The following is a 21,322-nucleotide window of genomic DNA, read 5'->3' on the forward strand; positions in this document are numbered from 1 at the left end:
CGGTTGGTGTTTGTGCTTTAAATAGCCCTTACGCTTTCTCTCTCCCTTGTATATAATAAAGTAATTCAATAATGTTAGCTATTAATACTCTTTTGTGTAAAAAAAAAAACAAAAACAAAAAAAAACGCACAGGTAAGATATGTTGTGAATTCGATAGCTTAATTATATTGTGTTGTTTAAAAAAATTAAATATGAATTTTATTCACCTTTGGTCACATTGCAAGTCATTTTTATGTAAAACTGCAATGCACTTATGGATTTAGTGTATCTTAGATATTAATTTTTGCTGATATTTACGAAGTAGTAAGATATTTATTTTAACATTATTAATAGGTTATCATTGAGTGATTTTTTGAACGTTAAATCTCATATGCTGATATTTAAAAAGCAAACAATGGAAATGCAAAATCTTGATTACATGTTGATATTTTAAAAGGTTATCTGTAAATCTGGATCCATATGTTAACACCATTTTTAAATGTTAAAACTCTGATAAGAGAACGTTGCATTTATCCATAGAATTTACTTGAAATTCACCACCCCCCCAAAAATACACATCTTCATTAGACAAAAAAATACATGGAAATTCATTTATTTGTAAAATATGATGACATTAATAAAATCGTAATTAATACCTTAAATATGTTTATGAATTAAACTGCCAGGCTTTATTGATGTATTGTACCTTAAATATTATAAGGTGATTTTAAAAAAAATAGTAAACAATGAAATTTGCTTAATTTTCAAGTAAAAACTACAGTGTATGAATTCATTACAGTATATGCTGATAATAAATAAAATCTCAGATTTATTCCTACAAAAATGATCCCAAATTTGAATTGATTTTATTGCACTGTATTTAAAAAAAAAAAAAGCAAATGACTAATCTCAACAATTTTAACTTTTTCTCCCCTTTGCATGATTTCTCCTGAGACAAAGCACACCTTTTTTTCCCTTCAAGCGTGAACTTGTTGCATCATCTTGCAAGCTCCATCAAATTGCCTCTTTCTTAAGGCTGACACGTCACGGAAAATTGCCTTCCCATTTGGCAAGCCCAGAACTGGTCCTTCCAGAAGTTTTTCAACAGCTGGCTAAGCTCCCTGCCACTTATCAGCTTTGCAATTAAGTACATCATAATAACATTCAATAATCAACTCAAGTTATCATGAAAGGAAAAACCAATCATTACATATACCGTCTATACAGTCTATTGTGTACAATATACAATGAATATATTTTACACTTAATATATCACTGCAACATTTTACAGTAGTACATGTATGTTTTTACGAAAAAACACAATTTTATAGTTATTTTGTTTTGCATTTACTTTTCTTTTCAAAATTAAATAATTGAAAAATATCATTTAAAGTCATCCATTTTAAAAGAAATAATTCAAATATTTTTACAAAAGTAGATTGTACAAATAACAGATTGCACCATTAATACATATCACAATATGAAATCAATTACAATATTTTTCACAACAAATACACATTTTTGACAATTAATTATTTTTAAAAATATTTGTTGCAATGGTCTTCCATTAACATACCATGCATCTTTTTTGGGGGGGAATGTGGGAGGAAACCAGAGTACCCAGAGAAAACCCATACAGGCACGGGGAGAACATGCAAAGGGAAGGCCATAGCCCGGAATCGAACCCTCCACCTCTGCACTGTGACAGGCTAATCATTTACAGGTAAGTATTCCCTAGTAAGGAATCATATTTGCGTTGTGCAATCTTTCCTTATAACAGAATTTCATTATGTGGAAAACGACGATGGTACATGTCCTTTATGAACATGCAAGTATGTGAACAAAATACACGTGTAACAACGCAAGCAATAAAATGCAAAAATATATGGTCCAAAAACAAGACGAGTCACAAAATTAGGACTATTTGTTACAAAATGAGACTCGTAACAGACCTGGTAGCTTTTCTTTCCACTCACTCACTGACTCTAACTTGACCTCCCCTCGATCACCACACAAGACAACGTTGCTCAGCTGATGTCATGCAACCAACTTTTGAAGCCAGCCACCGGACACTTCAATGTCCTTCAATGACACTTCAATTCCACTCTCTCCTCCATGGTCATTACCGCTCCTCTTCGTTTGGATACCACGATCTACAAGATGTACATGTAAATGAATGAAATAGAAAATCGTTCGCGATTCCAGCAAAACTCACACCAATAGAGTCACTTACATGTCGCCGTTTTGGCTCCAATGAGAGTAAAAATAGTGGCGGCAACACTTATACCGTTGTATCGAGCCGGACTTGCTTGAGTTTGCGCTTCTGCGGGCTTCCATATGGCTTCCGTGTTCCGGAACTTCTGTTGTTATGAATCGATCATTAACGTCATATCGTAGTCGAAATTTTAATGCATAGGTTTTTATTCTGGGTGAGTTTGACAGAAGTCCATAGGTGGGAATACTTACTGTATATAAATTATATTATATATATTTGTTCTACATTCTATTCACAATTAATGTTCTGGAACTTTGGACAATAATTTATATTTATTTTTTGCAGTTATAGTGAACCCCCCCACAATATTGCGGTTCATTGTTTTCACTCCCCGTTATATATATGTCGCAAATTTTTAGGTGATTGTTTTGTGTTTGAATACATTTAAGTTTCAACTATATACTCAAAGAAAAAAAAAACAACAATGTTAAGATGGCTGTGCAACTTATCGATCAAGGGGGTGTTCGCTAAATTCACATTTTACGACACTTCCTCAACTGTGATGTCACATGTTCATTCCCAAGTCAGTGACACGGAAAAAAAAATTCCCATGACCCCTGAACTGATTGACAAGCTGCTAAACTTTCCCTGTGTTCTTGTCATAACAAAGCATTGTTGTCATCGCCTTCCTCACAGGCCCGTCACAGATTCCTGGTTTACTTCCTATCGGCCCACGGGCTGAAGAGGAGGCGTGATGACGTCACGCATTTTTACAAGCCTTCCGGTATCAACCCCGAGATGTAAAAGGAATACATTGTCAATTATTAGATTTCACAAATAAAACACATTTTGATGCAATTTTGTTGGCGCATGAAGATTGTGTTGAAAGAAAAGTAACATGAAACGCTGTCAATGTTATTTTCCAAGCATTTTCTAGACAACACTCGATACTTGTTCGTTAATTATTCAGGATCCATCCTACTGTATGTATTATTCTATCCCTATCGTGAATTGTGACTGGCAGATGTTAGGTTTTCATTTCATTGTTGGTGGTTCTTACAACACGATGCAGAGAAATCTTTGAGTAGCACTCAGAGATACTTACACTATCTTAAGTGAGAACATTTTAAATTGCATTCTTACCGCTGAATTGTGCATGAGGTGCTTCTCCCAGACATCATTACATGTGTCACTCATTTAAAAGCGTTTGTCACTGAAGATGGTACAGGAAATTGTTAACAGACCAAATTAACCAACCCACAAAGTAACCACAAGGGCAAGCATACTTAGGTCGTTTTCAATGTAGTTATGTAAATCTATTGTTATCCTGATTATGAATGCCAACAATTTGCATTGCAAGGTGAAATGAAAAACAATAGCTAGACTCGGCGGCATGGTGTCGACTGGTTAGCACATCGACCTCACAGTACAGAGATCAAGAATTCGAATCCGGCCTTCCTGTGTGGAGTTTACATGTTCTCCCCGAGCCTGGGTGTGTTTTCTCAGGGTACTCCGGTTTCTTCCCACAATGCCAATCCTCCAAAATGCATGCGAGGTTGATTGGGCACTCCAAATTGTCCCTAGGTGTGACTGTGAGTGTGAATGCGTGTTTGTCTCTGTGTTCCCCGCGATTGGCTGGCGACCACTTCAAGGTGTACCTACTGCCCGAAGACGGCTGGGAAAGGCTCCAGCATGCCCGCGACCCTCTTGAGGATAGGCGGTTCGAATCACAAGTAATGCTAAACCATAATGCTAAATTTAAACTCCAAGCCTAAACATATTTGTTTCTTTTTCGAACTCTGGGGTGTCAAATTCAATCGAAGCGGGGGCCAAAAATTATTTCTTGACGTTTTTGAACATAAATGTCAATCAAAACAAGTGGGATACAATATTATCCATCCATCCATTTTTTAATACGCTTTATCCTGACATGCCGGAGCCCATCCCAGCTGTCTCCGGACAGCAGGCGATGGACAACCTGAACCGGTTTGCCAGCCAATCGCAGGGCACACGGAGATGAACCCTTTCACACTGACAGTCACCGCTAGGGACAATTTAGAGTGTTCCATTAGCCTGCCACGCATGTTTTTGGAATGTGGTAAGAAACCGGAGCGCCCAGAGAAAACCCAGGCAGGCACGGGGAGAACCTGCAAACTCCACACAGGGAGGCCGCAGCCGGAATCGAACCCTGCACCTCTGCACTGTGAGGTCGACGCGCTAACCACTGGCCCACCGGGCTGCGGATACAATAATATTCCATAATAAATCGGGGATTACCTGGATGCTGCTCAATCTGTTATTTCTCAAATCCAGCCCTAACCCCTGATGTGTACAAGACTAACCCAAACACTGACTCTCACCGTAACCCTTAAATTGATGCCTCATCTTTAGCCCGACCAACAAAGTTTCTTTCCCTAATCCCGAACCTATCTTGTGCAGCAAATACTACACCTAAATTTAACCCCTAACTAAATTAATTTCATTACCTAATCCAATTCACTCAACCCTTAACCTCAAACCAAATCTATCCCTTGCCTGAACTACCTAAAACAGGAACCATACATTTTGAGTTCAGGTGCAAACTCATAACTGGCCCCAAAAAAGTGGTTCGATGATTCCAGTAATACGCATAAATGCTACAACTCCACAACTAGGGATGAGATACAAAAACCGGTTCTTTTTCAGAACCGGTTCCCAATAATTTGATTCCTAGGAATCATTTGTTTGCTTCCCTGATGATTCCGCGAATGAATATCTCTTCCGTTGCAAAGGACTGATGACAAAAGTGTATTTTGGTTCTGACTTTTTTCCAGCTTGCCTCTACTGTGCGAATGAATGTTCTCTGTCAGTGATATTAATATTTTGATGCGTGGGGTTTAATGTTAACTCTATTGCTCAGTTTGTTAATGTCACATGACCTGAACCTAGAAAACAGGTGAGCAGTGACTGGTCATTCAGTACCTGAGCTGTTTGGCACTGTGATGTCATTTTCAGGCGACAGCAAGTAACAAAATGGCCGCCCCGTGAGATGGATGAAAACAATTGGATTTTTTCTTCTGAATTCATCTTCCACAAACGCAATATTAATCAGACTGCCATGTTTAGCTTAGTTTGGGCGCATAGAGCATATTGTTGAAACATTTTTTTTACATCATTATTGGCATTTTTTTTTTTTTTACTTGAATTCACCTTTAAGCAGGGGTCATTTGTGAGCTAAATTCACAAAACAGTCAGTGGAGAGTGCCTGCACTCTCCGGATATTAGTTGGCGGAGACTTAAAAAAAAAAAAAAAAACACACACACAGGAATTTTACGAACATTGAATAAAAGGTAACTTTGTAACTCCATTAAGGCTACTTGCTTTGCCGTCAAATATTTACCTCCCCAGAAAATACTTGTTGACGGCACCGCTAACGGGGCGCCAATGCATACAACCTCGTACATTACAAATTACACAACAACTGATAGCTGGTTATGTGCGCATGCGTGCCAAGGATCGCTGTGGGCGTGCCAAGAATCTGGTGAGGGCGCTAAAAAAAAAAAAAAAAAGTTTGCCAGGATCCACCTGGATGCTGTTCATGTTCATGAAAAGCCATCTTTGTCTCCCTGGGGTAGTTTGTTGTTACACAAGTACCACAAGCTGCGGGGGAAATTATTGAGCAAATATTCCAGGTTGAGCGATCAGTCACCGCATATGTACACATATGCCCACGCACAATAGATAAACAAATACCTATGAATGTAAGACAGGTGTTTCGAGAATGAGCTGCCTGGACTGGTTAGGCATTCACATAATCCGACACGCCGAGAAAATGGTGTTGAGTAACAGGAAGCGTGGAAACCTGTTTGACTCAGTTCATTGTTGCAGTTTCCACACTGCGAGTAAAATTGGAGCGGCATCGGTCGCCCCCGGTTGTGCTGGCAAGCGTCAAGTGTACAGAAAGTCAACATTTTCCGCTTCTTAATTTTTCTTTCGCGTGATTAATTTCAAGCCAAATCATTTGACGTGATTTTAATACAGTGAACCGCGAAGGATACTTTTCGGACACACCCGGGCAAGACGTAAATTCATAATATAGACGGCATCGAAGAAACATTTATTTTTAGCTTGACTCCTCCCAACATGGTCATTAAGTGCTTATTAAACGACACCTTTTAAAGTATTTCTTTGGCGACATTCACACTGAGGTCGATGATGATTTTTTTTTCCATGCAATGTAAACATCCAAGTCCAATTTTACTCCACTCTTGCCAATGACATGCCTTTATTTCGAGCAGACGTCAGCATGTAATGATGTCATCAAGGACCGATCCGTCTACGTTCTGCCGCTCCACTCCTCTGTAAATCTCCCTGATGGAATTTCTGGTGGTCGCCGCTAACATGTAGACCGGGAGTGTCAAACTCATTTATGGTGCCGGCCACATTTTAGTTACTGTTTCACTTGGAGGGCCATTATGACTGAAACCATATAAAGAAGTCAAGAATAACTGTAGATTCAACTATTGTTTAAGTTACTGTGATAAGGGGTTTGGTGACAAGAAAATGCTTGGAATTTATCTCTTATTTAGTACATATGAGAATTAAAAATTTTGGTGGACATCTCAGAAAGGATCATGGAAGTTGACACGTTTGAGCTGCTTTCGCGGGCCACATAAAATGATGTGATGGGCCAGATCTGGCCCCCGGGCCTTGAGTTTGACACCTATGATGTCGACAGAAGAACGAGGACAAGGAAGTCACAAATCGAAAAATGAGAAGAGATTCCCGACACGTGGGCCACATTTACCCCGTGATGTCACGTTTTGTGTGCGGGGTCACCTCGATTTATTCCGCTCACATACGAAGATGCATTCGTCTTTGTAACGTGACCGGCAACATAAAAAGATCAGACTTGACAAAAACTCCCAATTGGGAATCATGCCCTACATGAAATGAACGACAATTATCTCTCATCTTTCCCCATTTATTTATGAATCACATACTTTATAAAGAAAACAATAAAATGCATTCAAAAGCAGAGAGGCGAGCGGTAGCATTTTGGAACGTGCGACTCCAAAGTCACGTGCAAACAGTGAAATGAAACAAATTAACGTGGACAAAAGCCATTGAGGGGAAAAAAAAATTGGATCAAATAACCAGCTTTGAAGTCATGCAATAAATCAAAGAATCAAAAGTCATTCGACAACGATAAAGCGCTTGAAAGTAATATGCTAGCATTCCGACCATTTAAACAAATAAAGTGCGGAGGAATTAACTGTTTCTGAGTTTTAGGGACACACATTTGTCAGCTTGTTTTGAAACCTCTTAAAATAACGTAGCTTTTTTTTTTTTTTTTTGGTTTGTTTTTGTTACCCGTGCTTCACATTTTGAAAGACACAAGAACAATACGTTTTTTCATTACTTTGTGCGGTTTTGACTTCGTCCTATCTTCACACTTCCGCTGACAGTTTGTGTCGTGATAGGATTCGATTCACGAGGACTGACTTTTTTGCGAGACTTTTTCAAAACCAAACCGAAGCCAAAAACAATATTGCAGTTCCCGCTTTTCGGCATCAATCACTCTTCGAGAGCCTAAAATAATCCAAGTGCTCAGGAAAATGAGCATCAATCTTACGGTAAGTCGACACCTTCGAACAAGTTTGGTGAACACTCACGGAGCAGAAACATACAAACGAAATTAATCAAAACATTTAAGGAAAATTGCGGCATTTGATGAAACACAAAACTATAGGAAGTCAACGCCATCATACAGCAAGGGTTGAAGGAGCACAAGGGCCCATTAAATTCTTGCTTTCATCCTCCTCCTTGACATCAGATAAGGAAATAACATAAAAAACTCGCCGCTTGAAAGGAATGCGAAAAATACCGGTAATAGTTGTGAAAATTCCCAGTCAGCGATCATAAACGGAATGTTAACTCCTAGGACCAAAAAAAAAAAAATACAAACAAAAAAACCCTCGGCAATTACCAGATTTTTGTCAAAACATACAGTTGCACATCAATACATATCTAAAATACAGAACGTTAAAATGTGACTTGAATTGTCGATTAAGAAAAAAGGTTTGTTGATGACAGTTGGCCTTTGGAACACCTTTTGTTTTGCTGTTCAGTCAACAATTCAAAATGTGACAAAACTTCCCAAATTGTTTGATTTACGGCCCGGCTTGCTTCTTAAGATTTTGACTGACTGTTTTGTTGATTTGCCATTTTAATTAAATGACATTAACGCCAAAATGATCGAAACATTTGCATGACATACACATGATTAAAACATAATTTTGATCCCCTTTTCAGTCTTGTGTTTGTCTTTTTAACATTCGAGGTATCACAAACACAAACAACAACAAAAAAAAGGTTATCCTCAAAGCCATTTTTCTGCCTGCCACTTTTTGGTCAGAAACTAATGTTTTGGGTGAAAGGAACACAGGTTCTATTGCTGATTAGTAAAGAAAGGAAAAAAGGTAGAAAGTCTTTTTTTCTGGACACAAAAGAGAGTCCGTGCGTTTTGGTAGGTTTTGTGCTTCTATTGTTATGGAAGACATTATTCTGCGGGTCGCTCAAAATGCTCTAAAAACGGCTGGCAAGATGGAAAACCGCTGGAAAAGAATTACCGTAATTTCTGGACTATAGACCGCACCTGATTATAAGCCGCACCACTACATTTTTAAAGGGAAAAAATATTTTGTACACACATAAGCCGCACCTGTGTGTAAGCCGCAGGTGCCCATATTGTAACATGAGATATTTACAAAGAAAGACGGTACACAGGTGGCCGTTAGAAAAGTCTTTATATAAGCCGCAGAGTTGAAAGCGTGTGACAAAAGTCGCGGCTTATAGTCCGGAAATTACGGTAGTTCAAGTTTTTTTTAAACTCTTTCAGGGACAACGGTTACTCCAGTGGACGGCTTATCATGTTCTCAGGTTACAACGTGCATGAGAGGGTTAATGGCCACAGCTAATTTTGACTTGAATTATTTCTTATGGGAATGTGGTTTTTAAAAATTTGTTTTTGGTGCAAATGGTCTTTTTTTTTTCAGCTCATTCTTGGTGGGCTCAGGTGGATTGCTTGGCTTATCCTGAAAAAAAATGCCACCAAATAAAATTCCCAGCTGTGGTTGACATGTGCAGATGCAGGGTTTGAGGTTTAGTTTTTTTTTTCTGGATGGCAATGCGTTTTGTACCGCGGTCAAAAGAAGGTTGCCTCTCAGTTTTCAGTTGTGACATCATGGGAGTTTCCCGTCCTGCACTGACAATAAAAGAACAGGCTCTCTGACAGACACTTCACTCAAACCAGCAGCAGCAGCAACAGAACTGGGGCTCAAACCAAATCAACTCAAAAGAAGCAATGGTGGCATACACGCCAACGCCGGCCGACCTGGAGGCGGCAGTGGGCCTGAAGGAGGAAGAGAAGAAGACGGTGGTGGTAGTGGAGAAGCGCTCGTACACGGCCTGGATGTGGAAGGTGTCTGCAGGCCTCCTGGTGGCTGCTTTGTGCTTAGGCTTGGTGCTGCTCTTCGCATGGTACTGGCACGGACGAGCAGAGAGCACGGTATGAAGAGGCCTCTCAAATGCAAAAAGAAGAATAGACAAAAAAAAAAAAAAAAAGGAAAAAGAAAAATCTCTTCTAATGCTTCCCGCTCCCGTCTAGACACCTTCGGCAGGCCCAACGCAGGCGCTGGTGGCCGACGATGACAACTCAGACCCTCACAACACACTGAAGAGGATCAGCAGCAAAGCCAAGGCGGCCATTCATCTTGAAGGTGAGACGTCGAGACAAAGTTGGAACGTGCGGGTGTACCCGATGTCGTCTGGCAAATTTGCGACAATTTTGCAAATTTGGAGTTCTTTCGGAAACTTGCAAGGATTCAAATTCCAGAGAGCGTTAACGGATTACATTGATACGGGTTCATCGAGTGTGGCTCGACATAGTAGCCCACTGATTGTTTGGCTTGTATGCAGAGGGCAATTGCTTTGGGGTACAACAGAGCACCCCAAAAAAAAACCATGGTTCCTCTATGCATACAATATGTAACATACATTTCTGCTAGAACCTTTATTATTTAACAGTTTGGATTTTTTTAAATCTTTTAAGTGTCTTTATGCTCTAGTCGTACTTGAATGCATTCTAATTTTTAAGAATATTAAAAAGGAATTCAGAGAAATAAATGGGGAAAAAAACCATGACGTACGGGTTCTTCGCAATCAACGACAAAAATCATTTCAGAAAAATCACTGAAAAACTGTGCAAGTGCTATTGTTAATTTGACTCAGCATCACTCAGATTTGATCTTAGTTTTACTGTTTGGTGCCTTCTAGCAGCGATGGCTGTTTGAAAGTGCTCTATAACTACAGTTGAGTTCAGTTAACACTTTCATGCACAAATAATGCGAACCTACATCAGGATTTTTTTTTCCCTCAAGTGTTTTTATTCGTCTTTCGGCATGAAAAAAATAATGGCGGTGGATGGCAACACATAAGGGGCCATCGTAGTCGTGGATGCACAACTGTGACATTTAGATTAATTAATGGAAGAAAACACCATTTGAAGAGCTGTCCACTGTAGTAACCACTGCAAGAGTTAATTTACTATATATATTTTAATTTTTTTAGTTTTGAAAAATAGATTGTGAGGTGGAAAAGAAAAGTGCATGGATATACAATAAAAACATTGAGTTTTTTTTTTAACTATTGCAAATGTATGGGTCATTTCGAATGAATCGAATGAACAAAAATGTTAAAAAAAAAAAAAAGATATCCTGTTGATTGTGCATGTGTATGCAACCAGGTGACCAGTGATGCTTTAACATGCGTTTATCTGTCTGGCATTTTCAGGTATTCACGAGGAAGGAGACAGTGAAAAGGAGCAGCTGCAATGGCGTAACGGCCAGGGTCAGGCTTTCGCGCAGGGCGGCCTGACCCTGCTGAACAACCAGATCGTGGTGCCGCAGACCGGCCTCTACTTCGTCTACAGCCAGGCATCCTTCCGCGTGTCTTGCAGCGACAACAGCGGCGAGGAGGACCTGGAGCCCGGGGCGGCGTCTTCGGGGAAGCGCCTGGCGCCCCTCAGCCACCGCGTGTGGCGCTACTCCGACTCGGTGGGCCGCAAGGCCTCGCTGATGAGCGCCGTGCGCTCGGCGTGCCAGCACAGCAGTTCGGCCGAGGACGAGCAGCGCACAAAGCAGGGCTGGTACAACGCCTTGTATCTGGGGGCCGTCTTCCAGCTCAACAAGGATGACCGGCTGTGGACCGAGACCAACCAGCTGTCCGAGCTGGAAACGGACGGCGGCAAGACCTTCTTCGGCGTCTTTGCTCTCTGATGGCGCTGCGAGACTAGCCGGTCTAAAGCCGTGTTTGAAATCACTCCCTAGCCACGTTACCGTACACTTTGATATCGTGAATTTTCCGTATTTTCGTCGATCGTGCCCTCAACGTATCCCACAATGCATCTTGGAAAGTAGCGAACAACCGATGGTCACTGTGAAATATCCCCCCATGATGCATTGCGCCCATACAGAAAAGTGATTTTCCGTTTGGGTCAACTTCATAGTTAGTCCACTATTTAAAAAGCCCTAAATAGTGATTAGGGAGCATTCGATTAATCGTTTCCGCCCTAGAATTAACTACATAATCGGCTACATAAAAATCCTTAGGTAGTGTTCAGGAGTGTTCAATTGATCATCTCTTCCCTAGAGTCAACTTCATAGTCCACGATATGAAATTCTCTAAAATAGTGATTTGGGAGTATTCGATTAATCGGCTCATCCCTAGAGTCAACGACATAGTCCATTGTATCAGGATGTATTCAAATAATTGTTTCAGCCCGAGAGCCACCAACATAGTCTGCTATGTAACCATGCCTAGGTAGTGATTAGGAACCATTCCATTCATTGTTTCCGCCCTAGAGTCCACTACATAAAAATCGCTAAATAGTGATTAGGGAGTATTCGATTAATCGTCTCAGGCCTGATGTCGAGTGCAGAGTCCACCACATTTTATATATGACGATGATGATAATTAGAGAGTATTTGATTCATGGTTTCAGCCCTCAAGTCAACTACATAGTCCGCTACATAGAAATCTCTACGTTGAGTCACTGCGATCAGAATCATTCAGTCATTCCCTGTTCATACTCACTTTGTAAGGATTTTTCGAGGAAGTATATAGGGTCCACTATCTAAAAATCCCAAATACTAATTAGGGAGCAAGAAATGAGTGAATGATTCCAAACATAGCCTCCGACTTTATTCATCGTACAATGGTGATTTAGAACTGCTTCTATCTCAATGGAGATGACCTCGAGCACACACTCTTATATGAACTGTAACAGTTTTTGTTTTTTTTTTAACTTCATTTCCTCTATTTATTTCTATTTATTGTCTATTTAAGCCGCCTGGGAGCATGGTGTTATTTATGCAAAGTCACGTTTGCAATGTGAACCTGTATGTCTTGTCTGGTACAAATAAAAAATGCACTCAATCACTCCCTCGAGGGGAAGTTGTCAAACTGCTCCAGCCGGCCAGGCCCCCACACAAACACACATGAGCTCCAAATCCCTGCACGGGAAGCAAACAGTCCCTTTGTCTGGCCAAAATTGGGAATTTCCTCTGTCTTTAGGATTGCAGTGTCAGATGAAGGCCCAGAGAAGCCTCAGCCCACAGTGGGGTTTCCCACCCCATATTCACCAAACCGCGCACCTACCACACATACCACCTCTGTAGTCAGCTTTGTGTCATAGACCAGCGGTTATTCAGACTTTCTACACCAAGTCCACCCAACCCCCGCAAAAATAAATAAAAATAAATAAAAATAAATAAAATACTTTGACTTAAGTGCTCATCAAAAATGAAGCAGAGGTTTTATTTTCTAAAAAGTACATGCGATATTATTGTAAGCCATGATAACATTATGCGTAGTTTTCACATTAACACTACGGTAAATACAGGAAAACAAAAGAAAAAAAAAACGTGCTTACACAAGGGGTCATTGGCAGCATGGTTGCATGTTCTCCCTTTGGGTTTTCTCCTACATGCCCCAAAACACGCATGTTAGCTTCATTGGAAACAAAATTGTCCTTCGTGTGAATGTGATTGCCAATGGTTGTTTGTCTGTCGTGCATGTGTCCTACGATTGGCTGGCAACCAGTCCAGGGGTGATTCGATTTATTTATTTGTTCACCAGTTACCAAAAAAAAAAATGCTCAATGTTGGGCATCCCCTGCTTTGTGTTGGTAAATTGTTCTAGAATTTGCCACTGATGACTGAAGACCATTTGACCAAAAAGCGGTGCGCCTAAATGGAATAAGGCAGTCATCTTTATCTGTGGCTCTGGTGGTCATGCTCAAAGGACCACAGACTGTTTTTTTTTGATAGATTCCTTTAGCGTGAGACGACCTTAGTCATTTAAGATTTTGTAAATCATGCAAGTATTTTTAACCCTTTCAAGCACCCTGTAACCTGATAACATGAGAAACTGTCCACTGTAGTAACCGCTGTCCCTGAAAGGGTTACGTTACAAAAACTCCTTGATTTCTGCATTATGCTGCAGTCCTGATAGGATTGTGGCTTTCTATCAAGGAATTAAAAGGCTCTCTTCTGCAGTGCCTCCAAAGGAGGGAAAACACACTTCACAGACCAGTTAGTCACACAATATCCTAAATGTGTGAAATGTGTGAAAATCATTGCATGTAGACTCTATCCAGCCATCTCTGTATGCACACACACACACACACACACACACAGAAAATGTTTTCTAAACACAAGAGGATGGAAGCGTGGTTGCCATTCTGCGCATTTAGAAGTGCCTACTATGTCGGGAGATTTTCTCTGGACGTCTACACTGCTAGAAAAAAAAACCAGCTTAGACCAGCAGGGTTTACACTGAGCCAAGTTTCGAGTGTTCAAAACCACTACTTTTCTTTTGCTGCTGGTCTTGCTGGTGGGACCAACAAGACAGCACAAAAAAAACAAACAAAAAAAAAACAAAACCATGTCAGTTTCTGGTTTTATTGAGCAGGCTATTAAAAACATCTACTTGTCAACAACCAGCTTCACTCGATTAATTTTTTTTAAGGGGGAATATCTGGCAATGCAGTCCCAAAATACACGTTTTTGTCATTGTTTTCAAGTCAGTGATAGTCAATCATGTATTGGGATGTCTACTTTTTAGAAACATTTCTAAAGTATCTATAAAAAGTTAAATCAATCATCAAAGTGTGCGACTCACTCATTGTTCTTGCAACAACATTTTTCCTTCCACCTCTGCCTTCCTTCTTCTTCCTTGTGGTTTCATTCTGGTAGTCTCTGCCAAGGAGGTCATGAGGCGGGGCGGGTTTATCAATGCATGAAAACTGCAACCCAATCCTGCAGGTATCCATTTGATGTGCCGGTAATTGGCAATCGAAGTGGTGATGGCATTCTTGCCGTAACAAACTTGTTTGCGTACACCAATCTAGAAAGTGAACAACAGAACAATGCTTTAATAAAAGACAGTTACTCTACTTTGGTGATCTGTTATTCCGGAACTATCAAACCACCGTTTTATAGTGGAAACATTAGAATATGTTTAAACACGCTGACGTCGGATGTAAAAGAAATTCTGAGACACTAGTGTGATCATTTGATCAAGCACCGATTCAGTTTATGACCATTATATTTTCTTTTCTATTTTTCTTATTTTTGCAACAAGAGAAGGCTTAGCCATGCATCTTTCAACTCTCACAAGCTGCCCTACCACAGGAACTACCAAGCTAGGCGTCATTGCAGAGCTAGCCGGAAGTAGTGGCGCAATATATATTTTACTTTCTATGTTTCTTAATATTATTTCTGCAACAGGAGAAGGCTTAGCGATGCATCTTTCAACTCTCACAAGCTGCCCTACTCCAGGAACTACCAAGCTAGCCGTCATTGCAGAGCTAGCCGGAAGTAGTGGCGCAATTTAGGGAACATTTAAACACTTGACAAGTGTTTTGACTCAGAACTTTGTGCTACTGCTATCCATAATAAAACTCAATGATAAGTGTTTTGAACTTTGTGCTACTGCTATCCATAATAAAACTCAAGAGACTCGAACGCAAACGAGCAACACAGGCATTATCGTGTGCTGGTAACAGGTAACTGCAAACTTACCTCCAACCAGTGTTGCCAACGCCTCAAACGCAAACGAGGAACACAGGCATTAACGTGTGCTGGTAACAGGTAAATGTGCAAACTTACCTCCAACCAGTGTTGCCAACGCCTCAGAAAGGAAAGTAGCTGTCGCTAAATGATGTCATTAGCCAATTTGCATAATTGACCATGTGCACGCTGAAATGGACGCTGAAGGAATGGAATAACGTCGTGGGAGGGACAAAAGGTGAAGTAAAAAAAACACCTTAACCCTCGTGTTACAATTTCTACAATTAGAAATTAATTTTCTTCTGTTGATTCTTGTTTCTTTTATTATCACAATTCCAACCCTCCTCCTTTATCTGGGATTGGGACCGGCAAAAATGAACCAATGGGCTTTTACCCTTTTTTTCTAGTTCCTTCTAATTTTTTTTTTCTTAAGTTTGGTTTGGTCACAATGAAACATGAACGTTTTAACCTTATTGTTTTTTTGTATACAATCTACATTTACGATCTATCCAAAAAGAGACAATAGAACCCATTTTAATGGCAGTTGAGAAAAAGGTTACATTTGTTTTTCAGACCGCTTTTAGTGCTGCGAGAGGACTGGGCCGCCTGTGAGTGCTCTGGGACGGTGGAGATGTTGACGGAAGTACCCGCTGCATGTCGAGAACAATTAGAACGAGAAGTCCTTTCACATCAAAGTGTCCATTAACACCAAAAAGAAGTCGCTTGATTTGTCGCTAGGCGCTGTTTTGAAAAGGAGTCGCTAGAGGGGTCAGCAAACTGGCTAAATAGAGCGAGAACGTCACCAAATTGGCAACCCTGCCGCCAACAGATGAAACGGGGTTTAAAAAAATAAAACGGGGCGCAAGTGCGTCACGTCATAACACCAATGCATTGTGGGACTTGAAGTTTCAACTTCAATGAAGCACGTCAACCTAATGTAGTGGCATCTTGTGGACACGTCCGGTGAGTTACCTTTATGTCCAAAAGTATTAAGAACAGTTTGAGTTTCTTATTATTTTAATGTACTCTATCTATCAATAAAATCATAGTCTAAGAATAAGTATAAAGTTAAGCACCCATGAGGTCATTTCATTTATAATTTGACAAAATTTGCTGTCCACTAAAAGAAATTAAAGAAAAACTGATTTTATTGATTAAACTCACTTATTTGCATACACATATACGGAAATATATTAACATTTATAGTATGATCTTAGATAATACAGTGAATACAAATATGACCTTTTCCACAAACATTGTCATACATGTGCAAGATTTACCAGAGTAGTTTTGCATTCATGACGTACTGTCCATGATACACTGTGATATAACTGCACGCTTCATAAATATATATAAATATGGCCTATTAATTTCATTTGCCGAGCCACTCCCGCACCCTGAGCTAACGTGGATCACGAAAACAAAATAAACTGTTAAAGTGCCCGTTGAAATAATCTACAAGACATAGGTAGCGCTTAAAAAAAAGTCAGTGTCTTTGAGAGTTTGGAATAATCTTCATCTGACTGCCTTGTTTTAACAAATAGGAAAAAATATATATATTTATGAAAAAAAAAAAACTAAGTATGTGTAACTAAAACAATACGAAGAAACCAAAACCACGTATTAAGCGTTTGGGTCAATATCATCATAATTAACAATATTGTCATGTCATGTGACTGCTTCACTTTACCAAAAAGAAAACAAGATTTGTCTGTTAGAATATGTGAGCAGGATGCGCAGACCAACATCATGTCGTTTCACTTTGCTAAAAAGAAAGCAAACGTTTTTTGCCAATTATATAGAAACAAATCTGTGAAATTAATTCAGATAAAAATAATCCAGAATTTCCATGACATCTGAACTGTGCTTGTCATTTGACTCTGTCACTTAGCTAAAACAAAACAAAGAAGACTGGGCTTTGAGGCTCAAAGTATACAAAGCTAATTGAAGGTGTAAAAATGAAATAAGACAGAATATCAAAATTGTGTCGTTGGGGGACGTGAACTGTACGTGCAGACTAACATCAACGTCATGACATGTGACTGCTTCACTTTACCAAAAAGAAAAACGACAACATTTGTGTCAAAAAATATGAACCTCGAAAGAAGTGTAACAAAACTTTGATGGAAGAGCTTTTAAAACTAACTTGTCGAGCTTGTGTGAACAGCGCGTCAAGTTGTCATGTTGCGTGACCGCTTTACTTCACCAAAAAGAGAATAATGTCAACATAAGGTAAAGAATCTCAGCTGTGCTTGTCGTGTTCATTATATGTACACAAGTAGAAAGTTCTTTGCGCATGCAGGTACATTTCATCTTAAATTACGGCGTTACCGTAACAGCTGACAAAAGTGTCTCTGATGTTTAATCGGGGGGTAAAAATGTCAAACGCCGTCCTCGTCCCTTCTTCGGTGTTTATGGCTAAAAATGTCTTGACACGCACACGTGACAAAAACAGGACAACGGGACCACAGAGGTGTGCGTGCGTGTGTGTGTACATTAAAGACACAAAGGTTCTGTAATGTCTCCCCAAAAGTTCAGGATGGGGGACTTCTGTGCTGCAAAGTCTGGAGATGTGCTTGCTGTTGCCACGGCGACCAAGCGCTTATATCCCATCACAGTGTCAGGTGGCAGAGCCGGTCCAAGCCTCCATCGGGCAACATTTGATTCGACTTTGGTCCATGCACTAGTATGCTTTGTACTCACTAGTAAGACGATTCAGCGCAGTAGTAAAACAAACTTGTCGTGCTATTCACGTTTTTTTTCCATACTAAAAGTGCCAGATGTCAACTAGTAGAATATTTTGTGATGAGTACTACTACTACCAGTAGTGGTAAGAAAGTTGTTTTCCAAGTGGACTGAGTTGTTTTGGCAACAGAGAGTGTACTAGTACATGGACCTTGAGCTCAAACGGCTTTCATTGGGCCCTCGATTTCTGCCAATAATGTTGATTCTTGATCATTCGTTGTTGATTTTTGAACAAATACATAGAACTGAACTGAGGTACCTGGAATAAGGTGAAAAAGCACACACGTACTGTACATGCACACACAGACACACACACGGACAGAATTGCACCTGAGACACACACACACACACACACACACACACACACACACACACACACACACACACACACACACTCTTCCTTAGAGCATATGAGATGTGCATTAACATACCCGGAACACACACTACAATTAAAAAACACACACACTCACACACAGGGGGTACACAAACATGCACATGAAATATGGATGCACAAAATAGAAATAATTCGCTGCTAAAGCTCGGTAAAAATGTGCAAAAGCTTTAGTTAAAGAAACACTGTAAATAAAACCTGATCTAAACAATCTTTTTTATGTTACTCTGTTCCTCCCCAATAATGCCCCCCCCAAAAAAAAGGAAAGAAAGGAAAAATACAAATGAAATATCCGTCGACTGTAAATTGCTCATGTAGGGCCCCTAGTGGCTAGCTTGCGCCTTGGGCCGGCTCTGTCAGGTGGTGTTGATGCCCCAGTGTGCCCACCCGCCCCCGTAACGCGTACCAGGGTCCCGCGTTTTCCCCACGGTGCGGCCTACTTGTAGAGCAGCGGAATCTGGCTGTTGTGACAGTGGTTGCGGCTCATCTTGCTCTCTGCCGGGTACAAGTTAGACGAGTTGGAGAAGGACGGCGGTAGTGAGTGATTGTCGGCGCTCGGGTAGCCCGGCGGGGGCAGCAGGGATTTGGGGTCCGTCTGGGACAAGGGCGGCGGCAGCGGGGCATTGTGGTTCTGGTTCTGGCCGGCCGACGGGCGGCGTCGACTGCGTAGAGCTTGTCTTTCGGCCAGCTGGTTACGCAGTGCGGACACGCGCTCTTCTTTCTAAGCCACAAATGGAGATATAACTTTTTACTGGTGTGCACAAAGGTGACACACTGAAAATAACACCCACACACACACACACACACACCCACACACACGCACACACACGCACACACACACACACACACACACACACACACACACACACACAGGGACAGACAGAGTGTTGCGTTGTTGCGTCGCATGGACCTCCTGTATGATCTTCTGCAGCTCCCTGTTTTCTCTCTCCAGCTGCCGCGACTTCTCCTCGTCGTTGTTGTTGGTCGACGAGCCCGTCTTGAGCGTGTCCTGCTGCTCCGACTGCCACTCGCCGCGCGTGATCAGACGACGCATCTGCGCAGGAGGACACGAATAAAGGAAAAATCGCATTTATATCACATAATCAGTGAAGAAGAAATATTGAGGCTATTTATTATTCATCATCTCATGAGCATTTTTATTTTATTATTAGCTCAGCACAAAACCAAACAAAAAGGAAAATAAGATGATTATTTAGCATTCGTTAAAAAGTAAAACTTTTGAAATGAAATAATTTATTGGAGCCTGTATACTATTTCGCATTGATCTCCCAACCTTTTATAATATAACAAAGTGCAAATAAGAAATGTCATATACTAATGAATGAATGATGCTTTGTTAATCAAGGCAAAAAAAAAAAAAGTGTCATCTGCAAAGTTGCACTACTCAGACATTCCTGCAGAGGGCAGTGTTTCCACTGCAATCCTAATGTTGCTGTAGTTTGACTCTCGCACCTTTGGCACAAAGAGCACCACCAGGGTGATGTAGGCCGAGAAGACGATGGCCAGGGCGGCGAAGGCGAAAGAGGCGTCCTGCTGAGAGGATAGGATCATCGTCACCGGCGCTGTGATCAGACACAGCACCTGCGGGAGGGCACAGACTGATTCAGTTTGAGCAAGGACTTCCACCAAGGCCCCAAATGTGCAGACAGTAAGCCGGTAGCTGGTAACTCACCGCCACGTTGTAAATGGCCATGCCCACCGCCCGGTGGTCGTTGATCTTCTCTGTGGAGACGGACTTGGTCTCATAGGCCAGGAAGATGCCGAGCAGCAGCAGCAGACCCTTGTAGCCGTAAACCACACCTACAGGGGGCAGTGTGGGACAATTTTTTAACCCATTTTGATTTAAGAAAAAAAAGCACTGTATTGAATAAAAAGCTAATAAAACAAAAAAGAGAATATGCGGAAATAAACTGGTTTTAGTGTAATAACTGTACATTGGCACACGCGGAGTCACAACGACAAATGTTGGCGCGTGGCCTCATGAGCAACCTCAGGAGCTCAAGTGGCCGAGTGTGAGCGCACGGGGGTGAATTCTGCCGACAGCAGCTCCTTGCATGTCGTTGTCATTTTGTATTTGTGTGTTGGACTGTCCCATTCAATAAATGGCTAAAAGTGCAACAGTGACTATGGCTCTCCTTGCCCACACACGAGGGCATGACAGAACCTTAATCACTCCATTTTTATTCCCTTCTTTCGAGTTGATGCACTTAAAAGTCAAGGTACTACTGTATGCAGAGATTCTTCAACAAACCTTGGACCAACTGTGCTACTGTTCCTGTTCAGAGAGCATCTTGAGGCCTTTTAGGGCATTTCAGTGAGTTTTTGTAGACGATAACACGTTAAAAAAAAAAACGAGGATAAGTGAAATTGTGACGAGTGAACCTTGAATGTGAAAAACGGATTCCCAAAAGAAGCTGGTGGCAAAGAAAAGGCTCACGGCAATGTCAAGAATTTTGAAAAATGATATAAGATTGAACAAGTGCAAGTTATCTGCCGAAGGTTCACATCCCAGTGAAACCTTAAATGCTGCTTATCCAAAACTATCCATCCATCCAATATATCTTATCCTCACGAAGGTCGCAGGCATGCTTTAAGCCATCCCAACTGCCGTCGCGCAGTAGATGGGGGTACACCCTGAACTGGTTGGACTTTGAATCCAGTGATCTTAGTTCAAATCTTGGGACATAAAACATGTTGAGCTTTAATGATGTGTCTGCGTCCCCCCCTTGCTCTCTCGATACAGTCTGAATGTGTTTGATTCCTGTTCTTAGCTGTCTCTTATTTGGAAGTTGAAAGTGCAAGAAATCACTCGGCATCTTGCTGACTGACAGAGAGAAAAAAAGAAGAGAATAAAAGCA

At 40.9% G+C, this 21,322-nt stretch overlaps 3 protein-coding genes and 2 long non-coding RNA genes across 8 annotated transcripts in view; 3 read left to right on the plus strand and 2 right to left on the minus strand.

The window, feature by feature from the left end:
* Window positions 1-15,505, minus strand: part of bag6 (BCL2 associated athanogene 6) — a 39,054-nt gene extending 23,549 nt beyond the window's left edge. Inside the window, exons 1-2 of the mRNA XM_019878583.1 lie at window positions 15,407-15,505; window positions 14,418-14,642 (exon numbers count right to left, since the gene is read on the minus strand). The gene's annotated coding sequence lies outside the window, so the exon portion shown is untranslated. The remainder of the gene's footprint in view (window positions 1-14,417; window positions 14,643-15,406) is intronic.
* Window positions 9,078-12,677, plus strand: tnfb (tumor necrosis factor b (TNF superfamily, member 2)). Its single transcript, XM_019878622.1, has 3 exons — window positions 9,078-9,744; window positions 9,844-9,955; window positions 11,028-12,677. Exons 1-3 carry the CDS (start codon window positions 9,541-9,543, stop codon window positions 11,510-11,512), a joined length of 801 nt encoding a protein of 266 aa, XP_019734181.1. The 5' UTR covers window positions 9,078-9,540; the 3' UTR covers window positions 11,513-12,677.
* Window positions 15,466-16,300, plus strand: LOC109521033 (uncharacterized). Its single transcript, XR_002169273.1, has 2 exons — window positions 15,466-15,550; window positions 15,881-16,300. It is a non-coding gene; the product is annotated as an uncharacterized LOC109521033 (long non-coding RNA).
* A 719-nt stretch (window positions 16,301-17,019) lies between these two features.
* LOC109521031 (uncharacterized) lies at window positions 17,020-18,691 on the plus strand. The gene is made up of 2 exons (XR_002169271.1): window positions 17,020-18,337; window positions 18,388-18,691. It is a non-coding gene; the product is annotated as an uncharacterized LOC109521031 (long non-coding RNA).
* gabbr1a (gamma-aminobutyric acid (GABA) B receptor, 1a) overlaps window positions 18,401-21,322 on the minus strand; it is a 47,459-nt gene continuing 44,537 nt past the window's right edge. For 2 of the 4 annotated variants that reach the window (XM_019878591.1, XM_019878590.1), the window contains exons 21-24: window positions 20,137-20,264; window positions 19,917-20,045; window positions 19,354-19,497; window positions 18,401-19,164 (exon numbers count right to left, since the gene is read on the minus strand). In XM_019878591.1, coding sequence (XP_019734150.1) covers window positions 18,880-19,164; window positions 19,354-19,497; window positions 19,917-20,045; window positions 20,137-20,264 — 686 coding nt within the window. In that variant the 3' untranslated portion in view covers window positions 18,401-18,879. The remainder of the gene's footprint in view (window positions 19,165-19,353; window positions 19,498-19,916; window positions 20,046-20,136; window positions 20,265-21,322) is intronic. The other 2 variants (XM_019878589.1, XM_019878592.1) reach the window with 1 other exon arrangement.

The sequence above is a fragment of the Hippocampus comes genome, unplaced genomic scaffold, assembly GCF_001891065.2.
Source record: "Hippocampus comes isolate QL1 unplaced genomic scaffold, H_comes_QL1_v1.1 scaffold315, whole genome shotgun sequence".
Taxonomy (NCBI): Eukaryota; Metazoa; Chordata; class Actinopteri; order Syngnathiformes; family Syngnathidae; genus Hippocampus; species Hippocampus comes.